We start from the raw sequence: 25,562 nt of genomic DNA on the forward strand, positions 1-25,562 counted from the left end.
CCCTTTTGGGAAATAGGTGTAAAAAAGGCTTTTCCTCCAAAAAGTTTCCAGAATCTTTTTAGCTTTCCTTCCCCAAAATAATGTTTATGTATCCACAAATAGAGTGGTGATGTCACTTATGTGATGATTCCATAGTAAGGTGCATGCATTACTTCAAGACGTAAGTACCATGATCGCACAAGTAAAATCACTGCCATTTGAATGTACATATTCAATTCTGTTGCGATCATCGCATAAGTATAATCGAATAAAAATAGTTTTTTTTAACTTTCCTTTCCTAAAATTAAAAGAAATTTCCCATCCAGAACTGAGATCTTAACCATTATTTCTTTTGAAATGATCACTTCACTGATAATAAATGTACATCCGCAAGCTGAGTCAATTTCCCATTTTAACCAAAAGTTACATAATATTGTTGTGCCCTTTAAAATTCCTTCTCATTTTAAATTCTATAATTCTTCCGTATGCCAGCACAATTTCCACACATATCAAACGTGGCACGTATGCTATAGTTTCGCCACCGCTGGTGTAGTGGAACAATGGATATAGGATTTTTTATAGTGCACAGTAATTATACCATGAATATAGTTATGCCTACTATTAATTGTCGACTTTACTTATCTGCATCTCTTTTTCTCACTCCGTTCCTTGCCAAAACTCAAATTTCACGCTTATAGAATGTCAACAAAAGAAAATGTATCCGCATCATATAAAAAGATTTCATCCGAAAAACTATTAGCTCTTCAAAAAAAAAAAAACCATGTAAGTATCGAACAGCAGAAAAATATCACAACACCTGAAAGTATTAACACTTTTTAACTAATATGAAATGGATACAAATCAAGGCATTATTATCTCATGACACGCGAATTCAGAGTAAGCTCGCATAATGGGCAACAAATGACAATACATCTACCAAAACTGCATTGAGGTTACCTCAGTCGTATCACGTCACACCACCAACCTAACGCTCTGCTAACTGGACCACACTCTGGTATGTGTGTAAGATATTAAAAGACATTGGACATGAATAACAATCATATAGCTGGTAGATTGTTATTATCTCATCTTATATTTCTATTAAAACAATTTTATTATTCCGGGCTTAAAAGAAGTCTACTTACTACACCCATTCAATTTGGAAAATTACTTGTGATATCATTGTATGTTTGAATTATTTTTTATATGCATGGAAAAGGCTACTGGTATATATATAAATACACACTAGTAAATACATATGTATTATTTACCATAGTGATTAATAAATATTGTAATTAAATGATTTTTTTACAAGTCGTGGTAGGTAATGCATTAAATGTTAAATAATTGTGTGTACACCACTATACGTTGGTATCTATCAAGGCAGGCTCTAAATAATTGCCAAATAAAGAGCCTTCGCCACTTGCGCCAAGTCAATGGTAATAAATAATAAAAAACAGCATTGACTTACATGATTTATTTTCTGTACAGTTATTTTACATAGTAAGAGTATGTAGGTATATATTTTGACTTTATTTCATACAATACAGTGACAGTAATATTATATACTGTAACATTCAATAGGCACAATCACTCTAATAAAGCTTATAAAATTTAATTTTACCATTTACATTGAAGATGACAATAATGGCACTTATGAACAATGAATAGTTTCATGATTACTTTACAACTTTAAAAATATGCCAGCAAGATTTGCTTCATTTGTAGTGGAGTCGAATAGTAATTTTTAATTTAAAATTACTACATTTCAATAATTAACAAAAAGAAAAGAATATTTATAACTTTATTGTTAAATGAAAGCATTTTATAGTCAGTCCATAGTGTGGAATTGCAAATTCTGATCGTAGTGCTATATCTAGTTATTTCTTATACTACAAATGAAACAGTACATGATTATTAATAAAAAACAGTAAGACCACTTGAATATTAATGAAAATTTAATACAATAAATGAAAGTATAATAAGAGGTCGCTAAGCAGATGAAATGGCAAAGGGCTGGACATGTCGCTCGGCAAGTGGACAAATGCCGTCATACAGGGGTATCCAAGGGGCACCAAACGCCCAGAGGGATGCCCTAAAACCCGCTGGATAGACAAACTCATAAAGTTTAGAAGACGTATGCAGTATGTGGCAGTGAAGAGTGGAGGGAGCTAGGGGAGGCCTTCATCCAGTAGTGGATCGACTCCGGCTGATGATGATGATGACAATAAGCAATAACTGGCACTATGAGCGGGAATCATAATTTTACACTGCGGCCTGTCTATAGGTGCTTTATTGTAATGTAAACCACATGTACAAATAGAATTTTCTACGTGTCAAACAAAAAGGGAGATCAATTTTAAGAAAATTCAAAAAATGTTGAATACCAAAATACCAATTAGGTGTAAAATGAGAGAAAGAATGAGTCAAACCAACGCAACTGAATTTGTTTTTACACATAAACAGAAGTTCTCGTAGATTTTATTTTAATTAACTGTATTAAATCTCCTTTTATCTTAAGCACACAGAATTATTACTTTACATTTATTACTAATACCATTTATTTTTGTTTCGCGATGCAATATGAACTACCGCCAAAATTATGCAAACACCTACACCAAATATCGACAATGTTTGAATTATCAATTTCATAAATAGGCAAATTTCAATCACCTCCTGATATATTTTAAACATCTACTGTCCACTGGAGAAGGGTGGAGGTAGGTTATTAAGATCCGACATAAATAGTGCACATTAAATTTCGTCAGTCATATGTATTTGTTTTCATTGAACTAAGACTACAATATGCAGATAGTGTTAGTTAGTTTTTAAAATTCAAATAAACCCTGCGTAACCAAGCCATAATATACAATTCGCGACCCGAGAACTACAAGGTTCTAAGTGTCGATTTTTGGCCAAACTAAAGTAATGATGAGGAAGTCTTCCAAGTCACATTATCTACATAATATATTAATATGAAGTCGATATTTCTTATATTTTTTCATTAAACCCCAATACTACCGAGTTCTATGTGCACTTTACACAATATCTGGGATACTACAGAGTTCTATCATAATCTAAAAAGATCCGTCGTTCTACAAAGTTCTATGTGATTTGACATTTCGCGGTTGTGGAAACATTTAAAGCTGTTAAAATGGTTTTAATTTCAATATGAAGAGTAAAATATTGTTGTTTTGTATTTTCAATTTATTATTACGACTTCATGCAGTGTCTTTAACTATATAAACCACGAGTATTTACATAAACTACTATAGCTTCGAGATACATAACCTCAAAAAAATGTTTCGTGATATTTGATATCAACAGTAAATTGTGAACTTACTTCTAGATGAATTATAATATTATGAAACGTAAGTAAGCTTCAATTATATTATCTTAATTTTTTTAAATTTTGTTACAAACGCCGTTACAGTTACATATTCACAAACCGTTAATTATAATTTACATAATTAATTGTTTTCATAATTTGAATGTCGAACGAACATTGTACATTTTATTCTTCGACCTTTTGTTAATAATAATGTCTAAATATTAATAGTATTGCATTCATTGACTTTATGTTTCAGGTTTAATCTGTGGATCTATTCTATACTTATCGACCGCTAAAGTGATAAAGTGATAAATATTATCAAACTTAGGGTAGGTTTAACAGCACCTCTCTTGCTGCTGTAAAAATGTAGCACTTATTGCAACAATTATAACCAACATATTGCAATTGTTACACTTTATACATACTTTGATATAAACCTATCCTAAGTTTTGTAATATTTATCACTTTATCACTTTATCGGTCGATTAGTATAGAATAGACCCACTTACAGTGATATAAATGTTTGAGATGTCTGAAATCTCAGTAGATGAGGTGAAGAAATGGATATGTATTATACAATCCATATTCCTGAGAATTTCCTAGAGATTGAGTATATTAATTATACAATATCATTATGATATTATGATGTAATGATGGATCTGAAAGATATGCCTCTTCTTGGCTTGAAGTTTATTCTAAAACTGAGGCGAATAATTATTTAATAGAAGATTTTTACACAACATTCCCTCAGCCATTAGTAACAACAATCGTGTATAAAAAATTAAGAGAACAGGCCAGTTGAAATTGAACCATCAACATTGGGCTTGTTGCATCAACAATAGTTTTGTATTTTATATTATATTTTCAACATATTTTTCATTTTAAAATGGTAATAAACACAAAATAGAAAAAAATATTTAAGTTTTTCCGAATTTCCCATTTTCCCAACAATTTCCATACATTTTCTCCGGAAAAAAATATTATATTCGATAACTTTCAAGAATTTTATTTATTTTTAGATGAATAGTGAAACTATGTATCCTGAATCACTAGGATTTCCATACAAATTTCAGTTAGAACCTTGTAGTAAAGGCGATTTGTTTGAGTTTCAGGTGGACATGGTTCTAACTGAATTTATGACATGTAAAATTAGCTATTAAAAACTAGTTTTAACGTAGTTTTTTTGACAGGTACACCATAGCAGTACCATCATTGATATATTCAATCAAAAAAATAATTGAAAACATTCACAATTTACAAAATACAAGCGTTCAAAACTTCAACAGCCCATAACTTTTTTGCTGCAGTTGTCCACTTAGAACCCTGTAGTTCTCGGGTCGCGAATAGTCAAAAAAATAGTTGTCTATCTATAAAATATCTAAAATTATGTCATTAAATCATACATAGTTTTAGATATTTTATAGATAGAAGAATATTTTGTATCTCTTATGGTTTGGTTTCGGCAAGGCTTAAAGAATTTAGAAAACTAACCAACACCATCCGTAATATGTATTCTTAATTCGACGAAAACAAATAAGTATGACTGAAAAAGTGAACACTGTTTTTTTCGGATCCCCATAGAATACCTAAACTATCATGGTTTGGTTAGGCAGCATTTAATTGATTTTTGAAAAACTTACCAACACTATCTGCAAATTGTAGTCTTAGTTCAATTAAAACAAGAGAAAGTTTAGTGTGCACTATTTATGTCGGATCTTAACTGCCTACCTCCACCCTTCGCCACTGCTACTGTCACTAATGTATCAAAGATTTCAAAACACAATCCTATTCATGGAAAGAAAAACATTTTTAGTATTATCTATAGCCTATTTCAAGCACTTTGGAATGTCATATAAACATCCGCATCATATAAACACGGGTTTGATGGACATATATTTATTCTATGGTGAATTCATATTCTGTGTGTATGTTCAACCATCTGTTGATAAATTGATCACGCAAAAATTGCATGTGATCAAATATGCCTCTCTCTGTATTGTGGGCGGTTCGTAACGCTTGGCTATTATATCATGTCATCTTGACAGGAGCAATAGGTGAGTGATAAGATTTCCTAATCAATGAAAGGTACGTAGGTATGCAAATACCTTTATTTTATTAGTACATCAACCTTTTTGAGAAAATTGGTACACTAACTAGACCAGTGTTTCCCAACCGCAGGTCCGCAGATATTTTCAGCCGGTCCAAAAAGTAAGCGTCGCACAGTTACATAGCCATTAAATTATTATGTACATGTTTAACTTTCTATTTATTTGTGAAGACTTTTTCGGCCATGTCACTAATAAATACGACACAGGGCAACCGAATGAATAATGTCAATGCAGTGTTTCGTCTCTCTGAAAGAACACTGAAACCACGGTTACCAACTATTTGAGTAAAGATAAAGCAGCAGATTTTACAATTTTTTTTTCCGAAATTAAACATTGATTTCTCAAAGTACAAAAGATCTATTATTAACCGGTTCTACGCCTTCAGCAACTTTTCTCACTCCATGAGGCCGTGATCGACAGGCTGCACATAAAAAATTTGCAAGTTATCTCATCCGACTTCAAACTCAAATTACTAACCACTGTGCATAATCTAAAAAATTAAACACAGTGACATCTGCTTGAATAATTATGAAATACTAAGCCACAAATTATCGGTAGGTATTACAGCGATTTTAGTAAGAGCTTTGCTCTACATTCAACGTGTGTCATTAAAAATCTGTGGCCTGTTAGATACTGCCATAGTAATATCATCAGGCATAGAAAAGGTTAACAATTTTTTTACCGGTTGGTTTCTGATTATTTCAATTAACGATAGAATTTTAATGTTATATATTTTTTATTCGCAATCAGACATGTTCGTTATATCTGATTTTAAAAAGTAATAAACAAAATAATAATTGTTATTTATGTGTTAGCAGTCTGCGAAATATTTTAACTGTTTTCACCAGTCCGTAGAGATGAGTATGAAAAAGTTGGGAAACACTTTACTAAGCTACACTGTGTACTGATAAAGGTAAATGTTTCTGTATTCAGTATACATAGGTACTTGTATACATAGGTATTGGATCATAATTAATAAATTGTATTCTCAGGTTAAAAATAAGTACAAAATATAATTTCGTAATAATAATTAGAAAATAAATAGATTAAAATTAATTAATAAAAAAATAAATAAGCATAAAATACACAGTCTTGGTAAATAATTAATTGTTTGTATAAGTAAAATAATGTGATAAATTGGTATCGTCGAGGGCCGCAAGGAATCGAACAGTCTGCCCGCCGGGTCCCAACACTTTGATCGGTTGACTCAGCTGATCATCATCTTCCACAGTCTCTTCCACCATTTCAGTGTTCACAATGAAATCTTCCTTGAGTATCTGTGGCAAAAATGACAGTTTTGACTTACATATGGCAATGGATTAGGAAAAAAATACCCTTCAAACTGGTCAAGATCATAAAATAAGCCAGAATACTGGACCAATCCGAGATGCGAACACGCTAAATCTTTATTTTTCATACACCTAAAACCCAGTCCAGATCAATATACATGTGCCCGCAAACAAATTACACTATAATTCGTAAACTTTTGGCGTTACACAAATGCATGCGCACAATGAGTTGTTTGAAACTCGACGCATTCACACCTGCAAACATTGCTATAAAATTGAATATAGTTCAAACAGTTCACATCCTACAGATTTGTGTGCTTTAATTAAAGTAACATTCCACGAGACCATAATATTTTGCTACTTCTGATGAAACAGTTAATATTTTCATACTCGCTTGTTTGTCTAAGCGTACAAAAAAAACATGGTCATCTGTATAAAAACATATGTGTTAAATGTTTTTTAAACAGTTTGTTTATGGGCAGATGTATGTTTCCATTAATACATAGTGACTTTCCATACCGTATTATGTAGTTTGGTGAAGTAATTAGTTCTGAATAAGGTTAGTTTAAAAAAAAATTGGTTCTGTTCGCTGTGCACAAGCATTTTAACGTTTCTGTCGGTTGTTCGGTTATCAGCCGAACGCACTACCTTTACGCCTCAGTATGATACTCCAATCGTGAAGATTATACAGTGAGTATAATATTATAGTTTAGAATTGTTCCGTTGCCTACGCAGCAAATTTATTATTGTCAGCCATTTTCAATTCCTTACGTAAACAAACGATTAAACGTCATAGTGGCAATTGTTACTTTAAAAATAAAAACAACAATAAATAGTTATATAATTTAGTAATATAAGTTAAAATTTATAGAAATAAACCAACGGAGCATCAATAAGCGGCCCGTTTTCTTACGTGTGTAATTTAACAAGATAATTAAGAGATAGTCGAAGAATCTGGGCTATGACAAGTTTTATTTTGGTTTTGTTACGCCAAAGAAGTATAACTTCTAACGCGCGTACATAAGTACACACACCGATTTTGACCGAAGAGGTAAGTTTTCAGAGAAAGATCATTTTTAAAATATGATTGATATTATCTTTGGTTGTATTTATTTATTACTTTCAAAAGACGTTACTATCTTATGGGATAATCTCCCGAATGTAAATATGTATAATGTTAAAATGTAAAAACAAAATGGTTGTTACACGTGAAATACACACATTCTTCAAATAATTTTTTTTAGTGTAATAATATAATTAGTGATGATATACATCATCGTTAAATATGAAGGTAATTATTATAAAATCATATTAGAAATAACTTACATTGTCATCCATTTTATCAGTCAACTGGACAGGAATTGTCTCGCCATCTTGTGTGGTCACCTTGATAAAAAAAAAAATATATATATACTTTTAATATGACAAGGTTTTAAATTTAAAAAAAAAATGTATACGTTCAAGCATTTTAATAGTCTGTTCACCACACAATAATTGAAAGAAATATAATTAACCTGTAGTGATTTTCCTCCGTCCGATGACGTAATTGCTAATTGTGTTCCATCTTGCATAGTAAAATGAAGCGGATTGCCATCCAAATCAATCACCTGAAAAATGACAACATAATTAAGGATCCAAAAATGATCAATTGAATAATATATTGTCATTGAGCTAATAGGGGTCGCCATGTGGATAACTCGCCCTGAAGACTTCCAACAATATTATTTTTAATTCCTCATCCCCAAAAACATACAATTTGATACCTAACTTGTGTATATGTATTAAAATAATTAAAATTTTATGGGGGGCCAGTTTGGGAGACATGGTCACAATTTTGATGGGAGATAAATTTCAAGTGGCTCTTCTTCAAAAATATCGACAATGGCGGATACGATGTGTGCCAAGTTGCGTGGTCTCCTCAAAAAGTGCAGCCTTTTTTTTTACTCGATCACTTAATAGTAAGTATATTGGGGTTAAGGACCAGTTTGACATCTTAATAAAATATTCACTTTACAGATAAATAAAATTTGCTTATTATGTAAAGTGTGTTCTGGTCTTGAAACTATTAGTCATTACCATACACAATATACATACTACAGTAAAACCCCGTTAATATGAACACAGTTAACCCATTGACTACCAACTTTATTTTTGTATATAAGATACTAAATTGACTTCCAACAACCAAATATAACTCAAAAAGTATTTTTGTGCAATGTACTTTGTGATTTCACTTTCAGTCGTAATGATTTCAAATTAACGGGGTTTTACTATACTGCTGATGTGATGTCACGTTCGAGCCGATGTGTCGCAAGAGACCTACAACACTACTGCTTTCGTACTAGTAATGTTATCTGATGACAAGTATCGCCTCTTAACCCATTGCAGACAGATTTAATTTTTCAGGATCATTTAAAAAGGCACACTGATTACTAAAATTGATATAACTCATGTATTATTCATTCAATTCAAACAAATCTTTTAAATATTTATAGGTTTTGAATTTTTCTATTAAGTATTTACATTTTAAGTATACTTTGTCTATAAATGGAATGAAAAAAACATGTCAAATATAGTTTTTTGGTTTTTTTTAGCCTTTTTTTATACAAAATGACATAGATAAAAAGTCTATGATAGAAGTAAATAATAAAAGTAAGATAAACTAAAACTGGAGCTAAATATAATACTCTTCAAGATATTTAGAAGATGGAGGGTCATTTTATGTTTATTACTGTCTCAAACACCTCATACCTAGCGAACTGATCATTATTTTGACAAATTTAAATAAAAATAGATTTTATAAATCAAATATTTCTTAAAAAATATATTGGACTGTATATAACTAACATCATAAAATGATAGCTACATATATTATTAAGTAATTTCAACTTTAAAAAAAGTCAAAATATGATTAAATTTTTTTTATTTTTATCATGTCCTGCATCCTGTAACACCGGCGCCAAATTGGCGCCGATAGTGCGCGATGGGTTAACATTAACAGAAAAGCAATCACTCTAGAGCTTAACATAAACAAAATAATATAATATGCAGTATGATAAAAAAAAATGGAGAATAGCCTGAAAACAGGAGTTTAACATACGAGTTTGAATCAAATGGAATTAGGTACCTGATCAAAATCAAATTCTTTGGAGCCGTCTATAGCAATATTTTCACCATCAATATAATCAGCTTCTGTTTCATACAATTCGCACCCGTCTATATCTTTGACTCCCTGAAAGCATAAAAATAAAAAATCTGGTAAAAGTATTGTCTTTACAATTAAAATAGTTTGATTGGCATTCACAGTATACAGTGAAACCCCGATTCTACGATTTTCAAGGGACCCTAAAAAAACCATAAATGTGGGATATAAAAAAAAAAATCGACGTCTTGAATCATTATAAGTTTCTCAGCTAGAGTTCTTGTTTTCTTTATGGGGGGGCATTTTAGTTGCGACTTATAAAAATTCGTGATACGAGATGCGAGGCAAGCCTAAGCGGCCTGTGCAAAGTGCAAACAAAACGTGACTGAAAAATATCATTAACAATTCTATGAAAGCGAAATGAAAAATATTCAAAAAAAAGGTCAATCGGGATAATATTTGTGGTGGGACCATAATATTTCCAAACAAAGCATCATAAAAAGTATCATAAACAAATTCTACAAAAGCGAAATGGAAAATATTCAACAAAAACAGTCAATCGGGATAATATTTGTGACGGGTCCGTAATATTTAGACGATAGATCGAGGAAAACGATAAATCGGGGAACGGTTAATGAGGGATTATTTAACATTGTTCTTATGGGTGTTTGGCGGGACTTTCAAAAATGAACGATCAGTGGAGGAAACGATTTATGCGAGAACGGTAGATCGGGGTTCCACTGTACTGACTTCATTTTTTCGACTGATTCAAATACATAATATAGTAAATTATTAACCTCGTTTATAATGTGGAAAGTTGGCGTCCCTTCCTCATCTTCTCCTGTAGAATGATAAGTAACGTATACAACACGTTCATCTGTAGACTCATTTATATTTTGAATGATTGTTTCCTCTTCTTGGGGAGCTTCAGGTACAAATTTCAAATCATCATTTTCACGATGGATCTACAAAGAAAAATTATTTATATGTAACACATAATTCATTATGTAGGTAATGAGATGATTGCCAAGATTCCTGGTGAAATAAAACCTAGAAGTAACTTGATTACTATTTATTAACGGGACATGCATATTACAGACCTACAGACTTATCTGAAGAATGGGATGGGGCAGCCAATGTCGATAACTACCCAATCAAGCCTCGTAACTGGACAAAATCTGACATTCTAATGAAATTTTCAAAATGGTGTCCTATGGTAGTTCGTAGTTCCATTTTTGGCCATTCTACAGATATAAGTTTGTAGGTCTGTACATACTGTATTAATTCAATAACAAAATTTTTTTAATCACCGAATATCCAGTTGTGCACTATCTATGATCATGAGTTTCATAATATTATATTCTAAGAACAAACATGTTTTAAAAAAAGGTGGAAATTTTTAACAATTGCCAAAGAAAAGGGTCATTTTGTAAGTAAATATTTTTTGATTATCCGAATTAATCTTCATCTGGAGTACTTTCAACCCCAATAATTAGTCAGGATAGCTGAGTTTCTACACATCATGTTTGTAGTAAATTAATCGTATTAATACACACAGAAATTGGCCGTAAATAGCAAGACGATATGCTATTTTTTTAGAGTTCTTGCTCCAAGGTCATGAGATATCCATACCTTTTTATGTTTAGCCAGATTAGAGCAGTCGGCAAATAGTCTTCCACAAATATTGCAGCTGTAGGGCCGCTCTCCAGAATGCATCCGCAGATGTTTCCGCAAAGCCCATCGCTCCGTAAATCTTCTGTCACAATGGCCACACGCAAACGGTCTCTCGCCTCTGTGCCGCCTGGCATGACATCTCCAAGTTTCCTTGTTTAAAAATCTAGACACCGAAACATTCAAAAGAAATGTAAGTTGTGCAGTCAGCTAACTATTACATCTACTAAAATAATATTATAGTAGTTTTACATATTCTGATAATATGTTATTATAATTCATTATTTATAAGTGGTTTATAAACCTTTCACGGCACCATTAAAAATTACCAATTAGTGGGATGGATGAACTTGCTGTTGACCAGTTTCTCAAATCTTGGAATTTAGACACAGCTACCCATATCTCATATTCGACATTGAGTTTTGGCAAAATATTTGGTTTTTAGGTACTTCTGCATTATAAAGATGCCACCGATTTTTCTATTATGAGTGCACTGTGATGTGCAGTTTTTATTCGACGTGGAATATAAAAATAAACCAAAACGCAACAACCTATAAAGTTGGTGCTTATTTCTTGGTTATGGTAGGTTGTTTTAGGTTTTGTTGAATTTTTGTGTGCCACCACGAATTAAACAAGGCACGTAAACTGCACTCAAAGTATAAATAATTACAAGATGTCGAAATAACTTTTCATATAAAACAGAATTAACTGAAAATGAATTCAATTCTACTTAAAGATGGCTAAAAGTATTAAAAAAATGCATTGGCGTTGTGTTCTGATATATTCTAAAAGTTTCAAATGTCTTGCTAGTCGGGAAGTTAGTTAAAAATCGATTGCAAGATTTGTACCGGACAAAGAACCACCGGACAAATAAGAATACGAGCTAAGAAAAACGTTGTAAAAAATCGGTGGCACAGTTATAATGCAAAAGTACCGATTTTATTTATAGCTACTGTTGAAAATTCGTATTTACAAATATTGCTTTTAGTCTACTGACAACACAGCTAATTAGACCCACTTCTTCTGACTATGTAAAGTCAAGTGGAGATTGAGCCCTGAATGGGTTATGAATATATCGTCGATACCAATTTAATACAGATTCATCGTGTATCGGTGCTTAATACAACTCTTCCAAAAAATTAACTTTATTATTAATGATACTATCAACCTGAAACTTTCAATGATGAATTCAATGACAATTCCGTAGAGGTATCTTAAAACGTTCTAAAGTTATCAGATAAAACTTCTCAAAAATATTACACAAGGTAAAGTGGTCAGGTAGATAGCAGTGGTGGGGTGGTAAAGCAAAGTGCAGATACAGGGGCAACTACATCCAATCAAGTCGAATAACCCTTTTGCAAAAAATTCAAGGCGGAAATGAAATCGCAGGTTATCGCTAGTTTTAAATATTATACGTAGGTAATAAATACGTTGTGTATAATACAAATACCATATGTCCTCTGAAGAGAAGTTCAGAGAATAACTAACTAGCCATTGTACATAATAATACTTAATCAGCCCAAGACTGAACATGGATAGAGGTCTTAGGTCTTATCTTAAAGGATTATGATAATTAAAATAATGTAACCTTTTGCCACAATCCTGACACTGCCATGGTCTTTCACCGCTGTGTCTCTGCAAATGTAAGCGATGCTGGGAAGATGTAGTGAAGCGACGTGAACAAATCGAACAGGCATACGGTTTTTCCCCCGTGTGAATGCGCATGTGCTCCGCAAGGTTTCCATTTTGACTGAATGACTTCGAGCAGACTGAACATTTGTATGGTTTTTGACCTGAAACAAAATTATTATAAAATATCGTCGCCATAGATGTCAAGAGAACCAGTCCACAAAATCATAATGCTGAGAAACAGGCGCGCAAAGATTTTGTGTGACAAATAAAAATAACTTTTTTTTATTGAATTTTTTTGTTTGATATAACGGTGAAACTTTGAACATATAATAAATATACTTTGTGGTGTTACTTTTTTATTATTTTGTACAAATAACTAAAAAAAATGGTATCTTAGAAGTTATGTGTGTTATATCTCTTGACCACTGAATATAGAAATGAATAAAAAATGTAGTCAAAAGAGTTTTGTGGCTTAAATCCATTGACCACTGCATCTTTGATGATTTTAAAATGCTTGTGTATATTTTACTCATTTTCGCCAAATTTGTGGCTTGGCTCCGTTGACATCTACGGCGACGATATGTTGTATGAAATATTTATTAATTGCTTAAAAAATTAAGTTTCGAAAATAAAAATAAGCACCTGAGTGCCAACGTAGATGCAAAGTAAGACTGGCTTTGTGAGCAAAAGGCTGGTTGCACAATTCGCAGACAAATTTCTTGACTCCCGTATGTGTAGGCTGATGATTCATTAAATTTGCCTTCGTTTTGAAACTAGCATTGCAAACCTGAAAATTAAAAACAAAATTTTATTTAGTTTACATATTATTATAAATTATAAGAAAAATAATAATTTTATTTTGACTTCTAAAGTCATTGCAAACAAGCCATTTATAAATAAATAATATATAACATAATATTCTCACTTACTTTGCAAATAAAAGGTCTAGAATCAGAGTGCACAAGCTGATGCCGTTGCAGTAATTGTCGATGTTTAAATGATCTGCCGCACTTGTTGCAAACAAAACGGCGACCATTATTATGTTCAGTTTCTTTGTGATAAATGACAGACGAAGGATGGTTTAACACCTGAAAGAAATGAAGAAATTATTTGATTGTATTTATATGACAACAGTTTAATTTTTTAATACGCATAATTTTATTATTATAAGAGAATTAATGTTATCGCTAAGAATATTTTTCAAGAGGACACCCTGTTATTCATTTGACCTGATTACTCGAATATATAATTTAAAAATGGGTCTCATTTAATAGTAAATGTTAGAGGAATCACTCCAAAAAATATTTTACAGAGCATGAAAATGATCACCCCATATGATTAATTACATAAACAACTAATATGTATTATGCATAATAACTTATTTATCATTACATTCTTATGTATGTAGTACAAATCATGCCATTATAGAAAGGCAAATGCAAGTTGGTATAATATAATATATTAATTATATACATACATAATATATGTATCAAAAAACACCTGTTGGATTTTCTGTTGAATGGAGATATCTTTTCAGTGCACTGTGCTTAACAAAAGTCATTTTAGAAACCACCTAGATACCGCTACTGTTCCCATAATATAACTATAATATAAGACATAATGTTTGATACACACCTTGCCACACTGGTCGCAGGCGTACCCTCTTTCTGGTTTGGGGAAATGCACCAACTGATGCTGCTTAAGCGTGACTTGGTAAGGAAACGATTTGTCACAATATTCACACTTGAATGGCTTGTGACCAAAATGTGCCGCCTGACAAAGAAAACATTCACAATAAAATAATAGGCTAGATCGAGTTCATAACAACATTTCGGTATTTATTCAATGTTATAAATCTTGAGAGCGAATTATATTCACCAATAAACTTATGTGAAAGGAGATAAAACACAAACATGTTAACGAATTTTTGTATTTAGTCGCTTATAGAGATGAGTGCTAGATTACGGAGCACAATTTTCCTATTCATTTATTCGTGCAAGTAAAACAAATTGGTGGAATAATGAAAATAGTCAATTATTATTTACTTACCTTCATATGAACTTCACAACTTTGCTTTGAGTTGAACATTTTCCCACAATGTGGACATCTAAATTTAGTGTGTGTGGACGTTTTCACAGGTATAATATCATTGGTGGTGAGTTCTGGTTTTGACTCAATCTCTTCAGCACCTAGACGCACAATATTATAACCAATTCATATTTAAAAATACATAAACATCATTCACAAGACCAGATAATAATTTTAACTAAATTGTCATCCACCAACTAAGGCCAAGGTTGAATGTTTCGGTGACCATCGTTGAGAGTATGCGCATAAAACATGCATACCAGAAAATCTGTTAATCAGAATTTAAATAGTTTTTAATGTCGTTTACTTACTTCCGAACTTCCGATAAAGCAACATTATTTTGAATATCTATTATACACGCAAACACGAAAGACTGGCAGTATTAAATACATATTAAATATTATGGACACTGCTGACATTCATTTATGGAAATAAATGCCATGGAACTCATTGCTATCAACACAAAATACACGTATCCACGAATGCGTCAATCTATGTAATTAACAACTAATAAAGTAACCATTCAATTATTTAAAGTTTATATTAACTATTGATTTATAGTTTTTCAATTTATATACTTACTGCAGTTCTCATACTTCTACCAATGTATTTTAATAAAAAAATGATTTTGGCAATCGAAATTTAAAAAAATGGCAACAATTATTATTACGGAAAAAGGTGTTGCTTCATTAATAAAGATCTACGCAGCCGTTCTTTACGGCTTTTGATATTTCTTTTTGAATTATTAATAACCATGCCCTTACTTTTTCGTACAAGGTGGTTGTTAGTAATTTTGAACAATCATAAACACCCAGACTTTGAGAAAAACACATAAATATTGTGTCCTCACCGGGATCGAACCCAGAACTCTCGGGTGGAAGGCCAGCGAATTATGCACTGCACCATGAGCCGCCTGGCTTTTGATATTGTTCAGATTTAATGTAATTCGATATCCGAACCATTAAATTATGTACCTACATGAATTATACATAGAAAAATAATTTTAATTTTGGCGTTAAAAATGACTACATACCATCAGTAATAGGTGTTTCAAGGAGTGGAGATGTAATGGTTACACCAGATTCGTTGAATACATATTCCTCAGATTCAATAATAGGACTCTGGTCCACATCCACATTTATCTCCACATCGGTTCTTTCACCCGGCAACGGCTCTATCGTGTTTTCGGCTTGAATTATTACAGCTTCACTGATTACTTCATTTTGAATTATTGGTGAATCTGCCTGAAGAAATAATATTTTCCATCAAACTACCTTAATGTATGTATGTGAAAACTTTTAGTGCATAAAAGCATAGCAAACATACAGATACTTTTGATGAGCAGTGAAAGAAACCATGTTATATCATGCATTTGATGGCCATACGTTTTGACGTTCGCGGAGGATTCAGATCATCAGGTCTATTCCGACAAAACTTCCAAATCAAGCAAAATTGTGATAAATATGCTGCTTTTCATATGAACCGTCAAAAATAACAATTCCAACAGAGTTTCCGCCGTCCGCTGACATCTATTGTGACGTTAGCGATAAAGCAGACAAGAAGCGCGCACGAAGATTTATGATTTGATGTTTAGAAAACCGTTTTAAACACAGAAAACATCCAAAACACATTGGGGTTATATTAAATCTCGGAAATATAATGAAACGGTGTTATTCTGTCTGTATTCGGTGAATAGATCTGCATATCGAGACTAATGTATAGCAGTGGCGAAAGGTGGAGGTACGCTGTTAAGATCCACCATAAATAGTGGACACTAAACTTTGTCAGTCATATGTATTTGTTTTCATTGAAATACGACTACAATTTACAGATGGTGTCTGTTAGTTTTTAAAATTCAATAAACCTTACGAAAACCAAGCGATAATAGATAATAGTCAAAAAATACACGTCTACCTATAAAATATATAATATAATGCAATTAAATTATACATAACATTAAATATTTTATAGATAGAATAATATTTTTTATCAATTATAGTTTGGTTAGGCAGAGCTTAGTGAATTCAAAAATGAACCAATATGTATTCTTAATCCAACGAAAAGTATGAATGAAAAAGTGTGCACAATTTTGTTGTATCGCCCAAAATATATCAAAACTATTATGGTTTGGTTTAGGCAGGGTTTGATTGATTTTTAAAAACTAACCAATACCATTTGTAAATTTTAGTCTTAGTTCAATAAAAACAAATACGTATGACTAACAAAGTTTAATGTGCACTATTTATGGCGAATCTTAACAGCCTACCTCCACCCTTCGCCACGGATGTATAGCCTGAAGATACAAAGATGTTAAAATATAGAAAATAGGAATCTTAGAATTAAATACAGTATGCTAAGAAAAATTATATGTACCTCTTCTACTAGTTCTTGGTCATTGATTTCCTCTGCAAGAGGTCGACTGTGATGAGATGCCACATGTGACATGTAGCGTCCGATGGAAGAAAATTCCATTGAGCAAATACTGCACGTTTGAGGATTTGACCGACCGCTGCCTAAAAGAATTTTCATCCAATTAACATTGACGTCTACGATGGCCATAGGGTTAGTGTCGGCTTATAATTTCGAGAGTCCCGGGATTGAATCCCGGGTCTGGCAAAATTCATATGTTGTTTTTCAATGTGTGCTTGGACCCAGAGTATGAACCTAATAGGATAAGCAAGTAGCTAACATCCAATTCTCATAAAAAAACAAAAATCTGTTGATACAACCTCCACTCTGTGGAGGTCCATAATTATTATAATCTTCTTAGGATCGACATGGTATAAAAATAAAAATTATTAATCATATGATTACAGATTCATAGTCATTACTCATTGTACAGTGTAAAATGACAAAAAAATAATTAATACTCGATGTATCGTCAAAATTGTATCATAAAATTATTCGATTCTTCAAACAATCCAGAAAACTTCGAAAGATTATATTGGACAGTGATTGTGCCAAGTAAAAAAGGCTGAGGGTAAATGATGATGAGGTGGAGTAGAGTATACGTTTTATAACTTAGCACTTCTTACTACACTAATACGCCTCTTTGCCTGATAACCTCACATAAAATTAGGTCAAATCATATTCTCTTGTACTAATATATGTAGTAATAAATAAATAAATAAATAGATAATATATGTCAAAACAATATTTTTAGAATAATATATTACATCATTATCATCCTAGAGCCGGAGTGCAAAGATATGAAGCGTATACTCTAACCAGGTAAAGGAATTTACTGAAAAACCCATAGCATCGGCTTGCAGAGAATCCGGAAAGATGATTCAGAATTCGACAATATTCCAGAATGATTACAATCCTCGGTCATGAAAATGAAAACGAGGAAGAGATATTATCATATTTTTTAACGAATTACTACACTAAAGATTTTTTTACAGTATTTTTCATTTTATTCAATATCATCACAGCTGAGATCAGAATTCTATCTGATCCAATTCACGATTCATGGAGTTTTGTGGATTTATAATGTGTGTTCCCCAACACCATCATAATTATGTGTATTTAAGGTTGAGTCTCCTCGTCCAGCCTACCTTTAGGCCGTCCTCTTCCTTTAGCTTTATTAACAATGACAGGCTGACCAACAAGAGTTCCATCGGTTGTTTCAACATGCCCTATGATTTCATCTTCCCAGTTTCCTTCCTCGGACATCTTTTGTCTTATTATTTGGGACTTTCGAGCTTCAGAGCTACCTGAATCGCTATCATTGCCATCGATGACACCTTCCTCACGGAATATTCTTTCCAACTCTTTACCCTGAAAAAAATGGAAATTTAAATTATAACAAAAAAGAAATAGTTCCGATAAAAAAGACTGAAAACCTAAATTCGCTTGCCAATAGTTGTGTTTGCAATTCAGCAGTATGGTTTGGTAATGGGATTGCTCGTTATTCACTCGCTATCGATATTTTCATATAATTATGATCTGTTCACCAGCGAAATGGATTAATAGGAACTTCATTATTTCTTTAACTCATTTAGTGCTGACACCGCGACTGGCGCGTTGGCATTAATTGGCCATTAGATATAATTAACATGATAGTTAAATGTGGTAATTAATTAGTAATTATCTGGTCAGTCAGTGAATCAGCTGGAACTTTTTGACATGTAATGAATAACAAATGGTGAAGATGACTGTCCTCTGCAAGGGGTTGCCATATGACAGAAAAATAAATTATCTGTTAAATATCAGACATATTGGAATGCAAACAGTAGCATTGTGGCAATAGTAACACTGAATCTTTTTCTCAAGAACTGTTCCTATTCTCCACGTCATCCCTATTCACCTCATTTTACGTACTACTACTATATAATAGCAAGAAATTTTGGCAGAAGCACTGCATTATGGGCACAGTTCTTTCATTATTTATCGGTGACTTTTTTACTCATAATCGTCATGCCTTATACAATACTTTGAATTTTGACTATACTTGTAAATACTACGTAATATAAATAATAATCAATTTCTTACCTGCACGGCTTCTTTAAACCGTTTGGGCTTTTGTCGGCGTCTTTTTCTACCTTCCACAATAGTATCATCGTCCTTGATCTCATTTTTAACTTCAGGAATATCTTCAACTACCTCTGGCTGCTGTTGAATATCAAAAATACGATCGAACAATGTATGTACATACATAAACAATAATTAAACATCTATTTTAGAAGCTCAGCAGACGGTGCTATCAGTCTTCGTAAGGTACCATGACTCAATACTGGGTATACAATGTAATGGTATGACTTAGTCAGAAATGATGAGATAAGAAAGAGGACTATGCAGAGTCTTGTAATATCCAAAGTGAAGACGTGACGTTGGACCTTACTCAAGATGGTTTTTGAGAGTCCAAAGCAGGCCTGTTTTTTCTTCCAAGGTGGCAGATTTTAGCGTCCTAGAAGGCCACCATGTACCACCATCCACATGGTGTATTCGAAGAAGCTACAGGGTGCTGTCATGACCTAGGACAGCGCAAGAAGACGACCGAGCAACAGGGACACCATGCGGTATCCTTAAGCAACACCTAAGAAGCGGACCTCACCTATTGAAAGAAAGGACATTGTGTTTTGTCTATTGGTGATACGTCATATGAGTGAATTGTGCTAAAGTAGAACGTTTGTAAGTCGAGGGCCGCCTATATAATATATATTGTATATTTATACCTCTTCTGGAGTTGGTTCAGTGGATTTAGATTTTTTTGGTGGTCTTCCCCTTTTCCGCCGGGGCTTTTCAAGACCTTCTACTCTAAGTGTCAATGAATGATCTGCAGCATATAAGCTTCCATCTTCCATAACTATAAAACAGGCAAAAACCATTAGAAACAATGAAATAATCCCAGTTAACAATACCGATTGAAGAAAAATACAAGACATACTTTGAACTAGAATTTCACCATCATCCTGCAGTAGCAAGCTTTTTTGGACATTCTTGACTGCCTCTTGGTGTGATCGCATTACATCACGGAGAAAGGTCTGTTGAAATAAAATATTAAATTATTATGATGCATGAAAGGTCTTGAATTATCTATGAGAAATATTCACGATTTATTATTATTTACATAGTACCTGGCCTCGTACAACCAACTCAAGAAATTGAACAGTTGCCTCAAGTTGAATATTACAACCTGGACATATCGTTCTAGGATGTTTTCCATCATCATTTACCTGAAACAGATTATATATTGAAATTTTATACTTCACATGAAATACAACAAACTTAAAAACAAGTAAAACCCTCCACAATCTAGTACCCGCAACTATTTCTAGATTACAGTAGGTACTTAGGTTGTGTTTGGTTTTGTTTTTAGATCTCAAAAGACGGTCATCACAAAAACGATATGGTATACTGTATAACAGGCAGTGGCGCATCCAGGATTTAATATTAGGGGGGGCCCAAGGAAGAGAATGTAAATTAGTCCTATAGGCTCTTTTTCTTCTTCACAGCCTAATTTCTCGTTTATCGGTCTTTTGTCTATTGCACTCGGTGTACCTACACCATGGTCCCCACATCCTGAAGCGGGCCCTCAGGCTAGGATATTTGGGCCCCCCCTACCTACCGCTAAGATTAAAGGCAGTGTGAAACACTACATTAACGTTTTTAAAATTGTGTTTTAGTTCAAATTAAGGGTACTTATACAGTGAATTATTGGCGATTTTTAATACATCTACTTTAATAATGGGGCTGTCGAGTGTTGACACATAATAATCAAAAAATATATTGCACAATTATATAAGTAATTGAAAATGTTCATGGCCATGAAGTATAATAGTGCCGCAGGCGACTTTTTTTTGCTATTAAAGCTAATTTATTATGTGTGTTTATCTCACTTATCTGGTCAACCCGACACGCCGGGCCCCCAGACTAGAGCCCTGTCAGCCCTCCCCAGCCAAGACCTACACCACTCCGGAATTCGGGTGGACACCGAGAATTTTTTGACAGTTCCATTAGGGATTGGGTTTCTAAAAAACCTGACATTAGTGTTTCGAAATTTTTGTGTTAGAAATTAAAATCTAAGAAATTTTTCTAAAAAGGGTGCTGGAGAATTATTACAAATGATTTTTTTGCCGTGTCTTTATTTGTCTAAGCCCAAAGGTATAGTTTATTGGCTTTCAATTTCAATGTTTAAAATCATTCTGATAATTTTCATTTTTGGGGGGTGCCAGGGCCCCTTGGCTTACCTGGCTTACTTAACTAATTTTTACATAAGATCTACTTTGGATAAGAAAAATCCTCCGCGATCTACGTTTTCTGAAATTAAGGACATAATATACCTATAAGTACCTATAGTATATAATAGATATATTTTTAAACAAAAATAGAATCTTACTAAGGAAATTAAATAAAGCGTTGTACATAGAATTTTTTTAGTTAAATAACTGTACTTAGTTATTTTATTTTAAATACATAAATTTTATTTTGAGCTTCCAGATGCTACAGAGCTTGAATTACTTATCCTACATTGTAAGGTGTCTACAATTATTGTATAATTGGGGGCGTAATTACTCAAACCATTTCTCAAACATGATTAAAAATGTTCGTCCGTTAAAGTTGTTCTGCACTACGATTTTATAATTTTCATTCGCGAAAACGCTAATTCGCACAAGTATGTCGAACCAAAACAGGTGTACAAATTTTCAGCACATTTTAATAGATTTGAATACTTTCTGCTGGTAAATATTTTATAAATTCTCTTGCTTTAATGTTAATAACATTTTGTAGCGTAATTATTTCCACTTATAGTTTTAACATATTCATATGAAAAAGTATCGGAAGCTTTCCTGCAATTACTTCTGCTTTGTTTTTGGTATCAAATGGAAAACTCATAAATAAAAGTATGCCATCTAGTTTTTTAAAAACTTGGAAGGGATACTCAAATTCCGTGGTTAATTTCTTGAGTTCTTCGATGTATTTATTATTGTCATAATTCGTATAAACCAAATTATTGAGATGTTGCATCATGTATGGTGTTAGAATTAGATAATTTGGATAATAGAAATATGTATAATAAATAAATACGTTCCAAAGACTGCCTGCCGTGCAAAACAAAACCGTGTAAAAAAAGATAAGGTGCCCATACAAAAATGGTAGATAGGTTCCATTCCAATATGTACATCTCTCTCTTCTTGGTCGTGCACTCATGGCTGAGGATCGTGACCACATTTAAATTTCGCCATCCTTTGAGCGACCAAGACTTTCCATCCTTCTCGATCTTCCGCTTCTCTCAGGGCAGAATGGATGGTGCCCCCCAGTCAGCTCTTTCACTTGGTCACTCCATCGCGCAGACGCTCTTCCTCTGCTTCGCCTTCCCTGGAGGCTACCCAAAACTACCAGTCTCTCCAGGTTGTCCGGTCCGCGCCTGACAATATGTCCAAAAAACTGCAGAATTCTTCTCAGACATATCGTCGAGAGCCGTTCCTTTATCTTCAGTCCCTGGATGATTGACTGGTTCGTCCTGTGCTCCGTCCAAGAAATGCAAACATTCGGCGCCAACACCACATCTCAAAGGCATCAATTGCCTTCCGTTCTCTTGCCTTCAGGGTCCACAACTCGACTCCGTATAGGAATATCGAGAACACTAATGTTTGCACAAGCATCATTTTTATGGCAATCGAAATTCCCCGATCCTTCCATATAGTGGTAAGGCGTGTCATCGCACTTTTTGCAATTTGCAATATGTACATACGAATGTATTTTTATTCTTTAAACTTTTTTTAAACCGTGTTAAAGCAAACAAATCAGTGTAAATAAAAAATAATCGCTAATTTTTTTAATTAAACCCTGTTTTTTCGAAACCGTGCAAAAAGAAGATCGGGTGTACATACTTCCAAATTATGAATAAATAAATTAAATATTTTTGGCGATCAACCTTATTGATACCTAATATCATAATATTCCTGTTCAAAGTTTATGTTGTCCAGATAAACTTGTTCAAATATAAAGAATATTATAAACAAATTGTAATATTATGATACAAAGAATTAAGAAACCAGTTTATGGCAACACCATTCACTGTGTCAGTGTCATTGTCATCTGTCAATTTTCAATTTTAACATCATTTTCAAAAAGTTTTGTGAAAACATGTCAAAACCATAATAGTCTGCGACATGGCTGTTTTATTAATAGTTTTCTCAGTTTTATTAACATGTGTGGTTTTACGACTGATACAATATACGCAAAACATGCATACGGCGATGAGTGCTAACGAAATTCGAAAATTAAAAACAATAATATGTATGGGATCCGGGGGCCACACTGCAGAGATGATGAGACTCCTTCAGAAGATGAATACTTCAAATTACTGCCCTCGGTTGTACGTTATGGCACATAATGATAAAATTAGTGAAACAAAAGTTCGCGGATTCGAGAAGGATACACTATATGACATTGTCACAGTATACAGAAGCAGACAAGTTTTGCAGAGTTATTTTTCTTCCATATTTAGTACAATATATTCCATTTTGACAAGCATTCCGATTATTGTTAAATTCAAACCAGATCTGATAATATGCAATGGCCCGGGAACATGCATCCCGGTTTGCATAATAGCGTTCCTAATGAATCTCCTGTTTATGTTAAATTGTAAGATAGTCTTTATTGAGAGCATCTGCCGAGTTAGAACTCTGTCATTGACAGGGAAAATATTAAAACACATTGCGAACGTTTTTATCGTGCAGTGGGAGCCTCTAAAATCCCATAGCCCAGAATTCAAATATTTCGGACGATTGGCGTAAAGTGACTATCGAATGAAAATTAATGACATTCAATAAAAAGGAAGAAAATATTTAATTCATAATTATTTCACAACGATCCCTATGCCCTTATTCCTATCAAACATCTTACATTGTTTTAATTTACGATTGCTTCATAAAATATAAATGGTAATTATTATGATTTCGCAGTACAAAATAGCGAACAAAAATGGCGAACAAAGCTGGAATCAAAGTGTCATCTCTTTTAACGATTATTAGAAGCATACCTTTAAGGGTAAATATTTATTTATGAGGCAGCTTAAATCCAACTCGTCTTCAGCGTTTGAAAATAATAACGTTCCATTTTCATTTTCTTCAGCGCATAAACGACATAAAGTTGAATAATAAAATGGAGCTTCCATGATGGCGGCGGTACTTGCGTTTATTTTGACAACTTGACATTTTCGTACTATGACGTTTCAGGTTTATCATTGCCAGTATAAATATTTTACAAAATATGTCATGATAGTTGGACATCTCAGTTTCATTGTAGCGGTAGGGTAGGTAGTAGCCTACGTAACTTTAATTTTCAAACCCACATTTTTAGAATTTTCACGAATAAAGCTACTGACCCAAGATAGGATTACGAATATACTTTGGATTTCCAACATTCAATTTTGGTCCAGAATATTTTTGATAACTACGTAAGTCTCTGAAGTTAGTAAGGTATAATATTTGATAAATAAATAAATTCAAATTGAATCCTGATTGAAAAAAAATAAATACTTATCGTGTTATATCAAAGAGATTGGAAGGTGAGAACGGACGATTGCGTTATATTCTTTCCACGCTACAATCTTTATTTTTCATACCTCTTCATAAAAATGAAATGTTACAAAATAATTTTTGGTACCTATCCTAAATAGGTAGATACCTACAATACAAAAAAATCTCTTTAGGAACGTAGGTAGGTAAATTAACAGTAAATAATAATTAATGGATTCGAATTACATAGATACTAGGTATGCAATAAACACATAGCGTTTCTATGTGGTTAATCCAAAGACTGCACGGTGCCTAGTAATCTCTTTGGGTTAATCCATACCTACCCTAGAATAC

At 33.0% G+C, this 25,562-nt stretch overlaps 2 protein-coding genes across 4 annotated transcripts; one reads left to right on the forward strand and one right to left on the reverse strand.

Moving 5' to 3' along the window:
* Nucleotides 1-4,658: 4,658 nt before the first annotated feature.
* Nucleotides 4,659-24,889, reverse strand: LOC147066348 (uncharacterized). 3 transcript variants are annotated; one of them, XM_085955772.1, is made up of 19 exons: nt 24,731-24,889; nt 20,820-20,918; nt 20,630-20,726; nt 20,418-20,548; nt 19,735-19,854; nt 18,798-19,020; nt 17,614-17,753; nt 16,274-16,484; nt 15,202-15,341; nt 14,788-14,925; nt 14,082-14,240; nt 13,795-13,939; nt 13,109-13,313; nt 11,482-11,686; nt 10,647-10,814; nt 9,835-9,939; nt 8,222-8,314; nt 8,034-8,093; nt 4,659-6,695 (listed from the first exon to the last, which is right to left on the reverse strand). In XM_085955772.1, the coding sequence occupies exons 1-19, from the start codon at nt 24,863-24,865 to the stop codon at nt 6,522-6,524; spliced, it is 2,748 nt and encodes a 915-aa protein (XP_085811898.1). In that variant the 5' UTR covers nt 24,866-24,889; the 3' UTR covers nt 4,659-6,521. The 3 variants fall into 3 exon arrangements, with proteins under 3 accessions (XP_085811898.1, XP_085811899.1, XP_085811897.1); XM_085955773.1 differs by lacking the exon at nt 20,820-20,918; XM_085955771.1 differs by lacking the exon at nt 24,731-24,889 and having other exon boundaries at nt 20,820-22,798.
* Alg14 (ALG14, UDP-N-acetylglucosaminyltransferase subunit) lies at nt 23,576-24,535 on the forward strand. The gene has a single exon (XM_085955774.1). It carries the CDS (start codon nt 23,859-23,861, stop codon nt 24,483-24,485), a length of 627 nt encoding a protein of 208 aa, XP_085811900.1. The 5' UTR covers nt 23,576-23,858; the 3' UTR covers nt 24,486-24,535.
* Nucleotides 24,890-25,562: the final 673 nt, after the last annotated feature.

Source organism: Rhyacophila brunnea, unplaced genomic scaffold, assembly GCF_057557595.1.
Source record: "Rhyacophila brunnea isolate RB1 unplaced genomic scaffold, BYU_Rbru_1.0 scaffold_5, whole genome shotgun sequence".
NCBI lineage: Eukaryota > Metazoa > Arthropoda > Insecta > Trichoptera > Rhyacophilidae > Rhyacophila > Rhyacophila brunnea.

Bases quoted from the DNA above. Each gene is read 5' to 3' on its own strand.
- LOC147066348 (XM_085955771.1), bottom strand. From the start codon at position 21,122: ATGCGCCACTGCCTGTTATACAGTATACCATATCGTTTTTGTGATGAC. The intron at 16,485-17,613 runs GTACATATAATT...TTATTTCTTCAG, and splicing joins ACCAAGAACTAGTAGAAGAG to GCAGATTCACCAATAATTCA. The intron at 11,687-13,108 runs GTTACATTATTT...TTCGGTGTCTAG, and splicing joins TGTCAGGATTGTGGCAAAAG to ATTTTTAAACAAGGAAACTT.
- Alg14 (XM_085955774.1), top strand. From the start codon at position 23,859: ATGGCTGTTTTATTAATAGTTTTCTCAGTTTTATTAACATGTGTGGTT.